This window comes from Pocillopora damicornis, chromosome 7, assembly GCF_964200805.1.
Source record: "Pocillopora damicornis chromosome 7, jaPocDami1.2, whole genome shotgun sequence".
NCBI lineage: Eukaryota > Metazoa > Cnidaria > Anthozoa > Scleractinia > Pocilloporidae > Pocillopora > Pocillopora damicornis.
Genome location: NC_142676.1, coordinates 24,681,202 through 24,690,674, shown reverse-complemented (window position 1 = coordinate 24,690,674; position 9,473 = coordinate 24,681,202). Strand labels below are relative to the sequence as shown.

At 35.6% G+C, this 9,473-nt stretch overlaps 2 protein-coding genes across 4 annotated transcripts; one reads left to right on the top strand and one right to left on the bottom strand.

The window, feature by feature from the left end:
* The first annotated feature begins 106 nt into the window (after positions 1–106).
* Positions 107–6,460, top strand: LOC113667135 (uncharacterized). Of its 3 annotated transcripts, XM_027182921.2 has the most exons (7): positions 166–703; positions 1,059–1,076; positions 1,330–1,488; positions 2,097–2,186; positions 2,487–2,639; positions 3,266–4,674; positions 5,132–6,233. In XM_027182921.2, exons 1-6 carry the CDS (start codon positions 521–523, stop codon positions 3,350–3,352), a joined length of 690 nt encoding a protein of 229 aa, XP_027038722.2. In that variant the 5' UTR covers positions 166–520; the 3' UTR covers positions 3,353–4,674; positions 5,132–6,233. The 3 variants fall into 3 exon arrangements, with proteins under 3 accessions (XP_089068660.1, XP_027038722.2, XP_027038723.2); XM_089212534.1 differs by lacking the exon at positions 1,059–1,076 and having other exon boundaries at positions 107–703; XM_027182922.2 differs by lacking the exons at positions 166–703; positions 1,059–1,076; positions 1,330–1,488; positions 2,097–2,186; positions 2,487–2,639 and adding an exon at positions 6,323–6,460 and having other exon boundaries at positions 4,459–4,674; positions 5,132–5,773.
* On the bottom strand, positions 6,227–9,351 carry LOC113667134 (protein STPG4). Its single transcript, XM_027182920.2, has 7 exons — positions 9,232–9,351; positions 8,968–9,045; positions 7,962–8,222; positions 7,783–7,856; positions 7,562–7,616; positions 7,159–7,278; positions 6,227–6,557 (listed from the first exon to the last, which is right to left on the bottom strand). Exons 1-7 carry the CDS (start codon positions 9,322–9,324, stop codon positions 6,438–6,440), a joined length of 801 nt encoding a protein of 266 aa, XP_027038721.2. The 5' UTR covers positions 9,325–9,351; the 3' UTR covers positions 6,227–6,437.
* Between the last annotated feature and the right edge of the window lie 122 nt (positions 9,352–9,473).

The following is a 9,473-nucleotide window of genomic DNA, read 5'->3' as shown; positions in this document are numbered from 1 at the left end:
ACATGAATGAAGTATTAGCTCACAAGGGACTACATACGCTGCTTACTTGTGGGCTCAGAATATCAGCGAAAGAAAAAAAAAAAAAAAAGGAAACGGGATGGGTGGAGAGGGTGGGGCGAAGGACGGTCTAGGCAACTGTCCACCGGAATGTAGGATTTCGTTTACAATAAAAGCTAATTAGTTACACTCACGAGTCGCGACAGGAAGTACTTCTAGATAAATGAAAATTTGAGGCTGTTTTGGTGTTGCTCTTTAGCTGATTCGTTGTGGTAGTCGAGTTCTTGGATGCACAATGAAGAGCAGCAGAGCGTAAAGGAATTCGTGTTCTAGCAACACAACAAACAAACAGTTGTTTACATACAAGGCCAAACTGAGCGTGGTAAACAGCACGCGCTATGAACATGGATATGTTAGTCTTAAAACTTGTCAGCAAAGTTCGTCTTGGCTGAGTCTATACTCGCAGTGTATTTAATAGGATTGACAATTTCACTTATCGATCTGACGATAATTTGTCTGCCAAATGTCTGAAGAAACCACTGATCAGCCAGCCCTGCAAAGGGATCAAACAACCCACGATTTTGTGACGGGATTGAAGGAAAGAGAGGAACTGAAAGCGAAACTTCACGAAAGGGAGAAAGAATGTAATTCGCTAAAGGGAACAGTTTATGACATGAGCAAGAAAATGGAGGAATTGGAGAAACAAGTGAGCATAAATATCTGAAGAAACCCTCGATTAAAACGATAAATATTTGTTTTTAACGATCCACAGTAAAGCAAGTGATAATTACAGTTGTCTTTGTTTGATAGGTTTGAAGAATTCGTCAGTAATTGTAAGAATGCAAGAGCAGGTGTTTGACCGATCAAACAATTCCTTCCGCGCGCACAACCGTTGAAATTACGAATTGTTTACATTTAAACTACCTCATAATTATGCACATTTAAACACGCCTTAACTTCTAAGGATTACTTGAAGAATTCTTCTCCCTTAAAACGCTGCTTAGCTACAGATATATAACAAATTTATTGATTTCTTTTTTGTTGTTGTTTTTTCTTTAAAGTTGGCTGAAAAGAATAAGGTAAGTCTTACCCTGATATCTTTTTTTCAAAATTATTTTCAAAATAATCAGATTTACATTTTACAGCAATGTACGTCTAGAATTAATTGGAAGTTAGCAGACCCCTCAATTCTTCATAGGATTTTTACAAATTGAAAGTAATCCAAGCAAGAGACTACTGTTTTCTGCTATTGGCTTGCTATCATGTATTTTGATGAATTGAATCAACAATCAACAGTGATATAGTTAAAATTCTCTGTTCACAAATTTGTAGGAAACCAAAAAACGCCGTCAATCAGAGGCAAAAAAACCTAAAAGACCAGCACAAAGAAAAAGAGACAAAGGAACTAAAGGTGCAGAAGAGAAAACACCTGATGGAAACAATAAAGAGAATATAGACAACCCATTTGATGACCCAGAGAAGTTATACCAGGTAAAACTCTAGACTAAGAAAAACTATGCTGGGTTCAAAATCTACTTGAAAATTAAGAAATTGGGTCATTTTTAACAAACTCAAGAGCACATATTGCAATACCTCTGGAAGGCTAATTGAGACTGGCTGGTAAATGTTATTGGAATATTACTGCTAGATGAACTAGACAACCACTGACTTGTTAAACCTTTCCGAGAAGACAAGAACTTAAGGTCGTGAAAAGCTAAGGAAGTAGATGTGACTGGGGCATGCCTCTGAAAAAAACTAAAAACATGCAACCTGTACATTTATCTTGTCAAAAAATCTGAACTAGCGCAAATATCAATATTAAGAGCAAATATCTCGTTTGTTTTGGCTGAGACCTGTTCCCATATCATTTTGCATTGCTAAATGCTTAGCTTCATTGACAAACCAAAACTGCATGAATATCAAGTAAAAAAATTATGCAGCCACTTGATTAGGGAAGCACTCAAAGCTTCCTTCTCATTGATTGGTGAGATTTCCTCTTTCTGGAATTTTACAAATGAGGTAGTGATTTGAATTAGGTGTCTGCCACATTGCTTGAAAATATCTGTCTCTAAAATTAATCTCTTACTTGCATTTCGCAGGAAATTGCCACCAGATATCCTGATGTTCCTCTAAGTACAGTTCTCATTGCTGAGAAAAAGTTTGTGGAGGCAGATCTTGACAGGAATGGGGTTAGGAAAATTTTTAAAATTATGTTGAATTTTTCACTCTATAAGAATTTAGAGGAGCAAATCAATCAAAGGAAAAAAACATGGGTTTTTTCAAATATATTTTCTTTCCATTGAGACACAAATAAGGATGAAGCCACAGTCAAGGGTTGGGTTGGAAAACACATATTAAACAATAGGGCATATAAGTGGGCTTTTATACTCTTAACTTGATTTATCTACATGAATACTGAATGTAGTTAATATGCACATGTTGGATAAATTATGTAATTTTGGTTTTGATTTGTTATCATTTTTTCTCAGACCATAGACAGTGATGAACTAGAAAAGATGTTGGATTTAATAGCTCAGCAGGGGAACTCTATGATGTACACAAAGGCAGATATAAGGGAAAAGATATTTAAGAAGATAGATGTGGACAATACAAATTCCATAGACTTCTTTGAATGTATAGGGGTAAGTTGAAATCTGATTTCCTTCTCTCTTGACTTATAAAGGAGAGAGGTTTTTAGTAAAGAAATGCCAGTTGCTGTTTTAGTTCTGAGTTAATAAGCAGTATTAAGGGTACAATTAAGTTAATCAAGTTAAATAGGTGCTGCCTCAGTGTATGATTGGAGAGGTATTTTAGGAAAGTGTTCCCCTGAGCTGTATGGTACATAACTGATTCAAACATAGTAAAATCATCAAATGGGTCTCTTCTCTTTGGAGTGTGTTCCCAAAAGAAATAATTGAACTTAAGGTCTTCTCCTGAAATTCAGTACAGCTCTAGCAGAGCAACAGGATATTAGGTCAGGGGAAAAAAGGAGAATCAAGCAGTTTTCTCTCTTATTTTAAGAATGATAGAAGAAAATTTTAGACCTCAGTAGAACAATCCTATTACCTGTTGAATTTTCAAGAACTCCAAGGAATTTTAGGGAATAGTAAGAGGTACCACAGGTCTTTGTGTTTGGGTCTTGGTTTCTTGGTCTTGATTTTCAGGTCTTGATTTTTGGGTCTTAGGTCTTAGCTTTTGGGGGTCTTCATTTTTGCTACCAGCAAGAACTTTCAATAAAACCTAGTTTTCCTCTTCTTGTCATCCTCAGATTTTAGAGATGGTACGACTAAACAAAAGCACTGATCTGCCAACTGCCTTACAACAGAACAAGAGTGCTGTTTGTGCCATTCAATAGCAAAAGAGTGATCATGTAAAAAATGGATGCAAACTGAAGACTTTGAGAATTTAAGGATTTTGTCATTGTTGTTTAGTAATATATTCAATGATAATTTACAGTAGCAAGTAAAATTTTGGAGAGAAACCTTTAAGAAGAATGTGTGTTGGTTAATAGTGGCAATTGCTGCTTTATAGTGCCTTGAGGAGAGTTACAGCTATACCATGTATGTCAGCAATCTCAAGATATTCATTACAGAAAATTAATTCAAAGATGGCAAGTTCTCATTAGAATCACTATTACTCAACTTATGACAATATTAAAAAAAACATTTATTTAGTATCCTGTGATAATGAAAACATATAATTTGTGTATAATTTATTCTCATCCAGCATAATAGCCCCCACATATTGGTTGTTTTTTAATGCTGATAATATTGATGAAGGTGATGATGTTAGTAGTAATAATTGCGATAATAACAATTATGATAATGCTGGCAACATTGATTATGATACTTATTTTGATATGTAGTTAGTATTCATGCCTCATCTTTTGTGGTTTCCAGAGAGCTGGAGGCACTGGGGTAAATTATGAACCATGAATTTATTGATATTTTCAAATGACAAATTTTAAAATCTGTTTGATATATGTCTTTATTTGGAGTCTCAACTCAAGTCAATTAAAAGAGTGTAAATGGCTGTAAAAACGTTTCAAAGGAATCCTGAAGTGGAAGAAATTTGCCCTCTAAATATACTCATCTATTTTGTTAAACTTTCAAGATTTTAGATTTGAATTTGATTGTGGCAAGATTTCTCATCAATAACTAGATTCAATGGGGTTCAAATTGATATGCCTTGAATGTTGCAAGAACTGCGACATACTTTAGAATCAGTTATACATTCTATCAATTAATATTATGAAATTTGGATGACTTAAAGATTAATTTGACTATCTCAAGTTATGGAGTATAAATTATTGTGCCTTCTATTTAATTATGCAACCTCACTCACAAAGGCTGTGAGCTGACCAGACCTAACTGTTTTTACTTCCAACTATGGAAAATTTAAGTCATGTTTACATGTACCTTGTCAGTTGCTGTTTTTAAATTATATTCTAATAAATTTAACATATTTACATCTATATATGTAACTTTCTGATTGTGTCAGGTACGCCGTGTTCAGTTAACCATCAAATCTCTCAGCTGATCCTTCGCCCCGCTCAAATAAGTTTGTTAAGATAAATCAGTATTTTTATACGAAGTATCCATCCACAACGAAGCTGCACCTCCAGAAGTGCTTTCTGAAACAGAGTGGGAAAGGCCGTAAATCAAACTGTTCTAAACGGTTAGTTTTCTACCTACGCTATTGTGTTTTAACTTCTCCGATTATTTGTTGAATAAGAATTTGTTAAGCTTTATTTGTGGAATTTTTCAGTCAATACATTGTGAATTTTAAGATCGTTTCCTAGCACCTCGGAAATCCTAGAAGAGTGAACCAACCTCGTACTCACATATCATGCACTGTGGATTGAAACATTTAAAAGAGATAATCCTAGGTGTTTGATTCAAGCTTAACTAATGTGAAGTTAAAAGGTTGAAAATATCAAGGCTTGAACCGTCTGTTAACCTTTAATTGCGTTCACTCGATCTGTTATCAATTATTGTCAAGTCGTGACAATTCAACATGTTTAACCTTAGTTCGAAAACAGCTTTTTCTAGTTCAGAGTCAGTTGTAATCTGCTGTGATACAAAATTTGTAGTAATCGCAGTTTTTCACACTTTCTCTCCTGTTCTTTCCAAAGGAAATAACTGGGAATAATTCTTGGAAGGTCTAAAGAATGGTAAACCAGCTGAGTGTGCTTCTGACCAAGAGGCTTCCAAACTTGTTCGTGGGCACCATGACAAGAAAAATGATGCAAAGAACTGTTCTTTGCTCATCAACTCTAAGAGCTCTGTCAATGTTCCCTCACAACATAAATGCAGCTAACACCAAGTGCCTCTCTGGGACAACAAATAAGTTTACTCTATTAGGTGAAAGCGTTACGTTACAATGTGTTCGGTTCTGCAATTTTTCATCAGTTTCCACTGCCTTTCCACTCAAAGAGGAAACTATAGCTCACAAAACTGTCCAAGAACTTCTTGACATATTTGCAGCATCAAAAGATTCATTAGAAAAAGAGGAATGTATTGAGTTGTTGCGCAAGATTGCAAGAGCTGTTTGGCATGACGATAATCAGAGGCTAGAACTGCAGAAGATCAGGGCAGCATCCGCAGAAGGTTGCAGTATGTTTCGACGATTGTTAAACCATATTGCTGATAGTGTAGAAGAATCAAATTTAGATGATAAACTGGTGTCCACAATTCTCTGGTCTCTTGAAAGAATTGGAGAGACCAATCATCGTCTGTACAGGAGGTTTGATAAAGGAAAGATTGTTCTTTTAAAGGTGCGCTAACTCTGGTCACTTTTGACACAACATTACTGTTTCTAAGAGTGGTTTTTAATCCCCTTGGTTAACATCTCTTCAATATTTGTAAAGGTTGCACAGTGCAGATGTGCATCTTTACTCCATTTCCCAGATCAGAAAGTAATTCTCCCTTTGATGAGTTCTACAGTTCCTTGTGAATTTGTTACAAGAATATGTAGTTCATGCTGGCAATATCCTCTTGCTGATGAGTATGTATATTATCATTACCTGCTTGTTAGATAATGTATTAAAATTGTAGGGAGAAGAAGCATGTCTATGACTTTTGGGATCTGTATCACAGTATGTACATCATAAAAATCTGAGTTTGTTATATGCAATCTTTGTCAAACTTCTCCACCTTTAACCATTCCCTTCTGTATCAAGTGTTCTTTCTGCCTGGAAAGGTCATCCAAATAAATAAACTTCAATGTGTCACATGTATCAATTTGTTTTATTTCTACCTCACATACTCTTATAAAAAAACAAATGCAATTTCAAAAAGCCAGTTTTTATATTTACAATTTACAGATGTTCAAGTGCATCAGCAGGAGTATTGGTTGGTGGTTCATTTGTATCTCCTTCACCTTCCTTTGTGTCTGACATCATATCCTTCCCATTTTTAATTCATAAGAAAAATATATTATTAATAATCTCCATAAGTCCCTGAGGTAAAGAACAATCCATAATTTCTTGCCATTTTCTTGATTGTATCTGGCATTGGTGTTTGGTATGTCTTGCAATATGTTCCAGGACCAGGTGTTTTCTATTTTGAGAAAAAGAAAGAAAACAATACAGACAACAATAAATGCCAGTATTCTGGGTATTTCTTTTGTGTACAAGTCATATTCATCTTTAGATCTTGAGCTTTTCGCTGTTTTTGTACCTCCAAAATGACTACACCCTTGAACCTTTCAATTCAGAGTGCATTGTGCGAAAAACTTGGCTACCACTTTCCCCTAGAAACAAGAAAATAAATAGCACAAAATCGACTGTTCTTGTCTTCAACCTGAGAAAAATCACACAAGCTATAACTCATAAAATTCCAGGGATTTTCATTGGTTTTAATACATTCTTAAAATAAATTTAAAATTACATTTAAACCCAACACATTCAAGAGTATGAAGTATCAATGTTACTACAAATGGTCTTTCAGTAGTATAATGGTGAGCCAAAAGAAAAGCAATTCATGCCCTTACATTGATTTTCCTGACACTAAATTCTGATATGATTTTGGGGATTTTGATCCATAAAAGCTAGCACTACAACTTAATTAAGAACTCTCAGGGATTTCTGGCTCACTGAGTTAGAGCTGTATGCCACTGCCATAGAACTCTTTCTACATTTATCTGTTTGCCATTACATACCAGCACATGAGGTTGGACAAATCTTGGAGTTTTTGACTTGAATGGAGAAGTAACATTTGGTCCTTTTGGTAAAATTGGGTCCTTGGAGAGTTTGTACTCTCCAGGAGGGGGACCTTCTCTCTGCGGAGACAAAAAATAGACACAAAAAAAATTATGCCATAAATATCAATAATCACAAAAGGTCTAGTAGCCTGTGAAGCAAAAAGGAAAGATATATGGAACTGACAGAGCACTGTGATATAAATCTACCAAAATCTACAGACTGTGCCATTGTTAACTCCTCAACCCCTACGAGTGACTATAAGTATCTAATTTCTCATTACAGTATCCCTGGTGAATAAAACATTGAATTTCCTGGTTTCTCAATACAAACACAGTATTTTTTTTTTAAGGAATCACTCACTGGTTTAAAGTAGATGGTTGGGAATCTGCGTTCTTGAGACTTGAAAGCTGGGTGCCTATTAAAAAGAATGTCATGTCAAGATGGTAAATATACAGTAATGAGAAAGTCTTGACTATGTTTGAGCAGGTAGTTATTTCCCTGTATATTTTCAATGACAAGATTTACATTGCATGACCAATGAATGTGGATTTATTCTTTCCATCTTCAACTGATTTACTAACTTTGAAGGTAACTTAGGCACATACTTGTACCCAGTGTAATATGTGTTTGGGCTGATTTGACTCTTCACAAACTCCTGCAATGAAAGTTAATCAATGTAGTAAGCATGAATTCAAAATACTTTTCAAAATGTTTAAAAACCAATCAAAAATTTGAACCCCAGCCAAGATCTACAGAATACCTTGTCCATGTATCCCACTAGTGCTGTTGGAGTATGATATCTGTTGCAAGACTTAAAACTGTATGTCACATGTTGTTTATTCAGCTCATCAATGGATGTTCCATGTTTGTACAGTCCTGGCATTAATTTGTCACCTTTGCGTGATGGGTCAGCATTTCTTTTTCTTCCTGCATTCTTAAATCCATATGTAGTTCTCACAGGTTTTCCATGCATTTCCTCAACAAAATCTTTCAGTTCATAACTTCCAGGAACAGGTGTGTCCTGAAACCATAACATAGAATATAAGTCTTCAGAAGAAACAGGAACAGACACTATTCCATTGTTTAAATGGCTTAATATGTGTCTCGTTGTTGTTCACAGCAACACATTAAAAAAGAAAAGAAAAAGAAAATATGTAGCAGACTCCATTGAAGTTGATCACCACCATCCTACCCTACCCTCCCCAATTTTATATGCCTGGGTGGAGAGGCACTGCGGTATCTTGCTTAAAAACACAACACAGCAACCTGGCTGGGCCTTAAATCAGGGCTTCTCAACCCATTGTCAAGTGTGTCTGAACATATTGCCTTGACTACTGAATGATTAACAATTATTCAGTAACTATGAAATTAAGAACTGATCATTTTTGTAGATTGATTTTGATTAGCAATTTGATTTTCTCATCAATATATTACATTGATTACCTCCCCAAATACACCATTCAGGTTGTCAATAGTCCAGTCATGTCAAGTTTTGCCAATTTTACCTCCCTTGAACAATTACATTTTGTGCTCTCCTATAGTAACACGTCAGATATCGGCAGACTCAAATACATCTCATCATTTTACTACCAACTTAACATCACACAGAGACTGGCGTTTGCGAAAGTAAGCTGACTTTAAGAGTATATATAGCTTTCTAAGCTATGTACCAAGAAATAAAACCAGTGTTAGTTTTATAAATTATGGCTTCAATTATCGCGTGTTTGCCCAAACTATCAAATGAGTTATTCAGAATTTCAACTCACCTTTAATGTGGATCGCCACCACTCTTCTCTCTCCGACACCGGGTCTTCATAGTACGGGCTCTTACTTCTTCTTCCAGACTATAAACATTAAAGAATTGCTTAACATATCGCTCATCAGTTTGGTGTAATTGAAATGTAAACAAATTATACAGAAGAGCTCTCATTTCCGGATCAAAGACGTTTACAGCAACCAGTGACCATGGAAAACGATAAAATAATTCGGCTTGACTTAATTTATAGCTGTTGAGAAGCTTGAAGACTTACTAAAATTCTTATGGGTGATCGAGGTTGCAAAGGATAGCCAGTGGGGCCAGATTTTGGCTCTTGTAAAAGCATCCCATTCGCAGCGTTCGCCATTTTGTGGAATTCTAGCGTGCTAGCATGTTTCCAAGGTTACCTCCTTCGAGTGGCTCCCAGGTTCTCCAGGGCACGGTTGACCTCGTCTGAACTTTCATTTCGATACAGGAAGGATTCCCAACTTTCTTGTTTTTCCAAATAAATTCAAT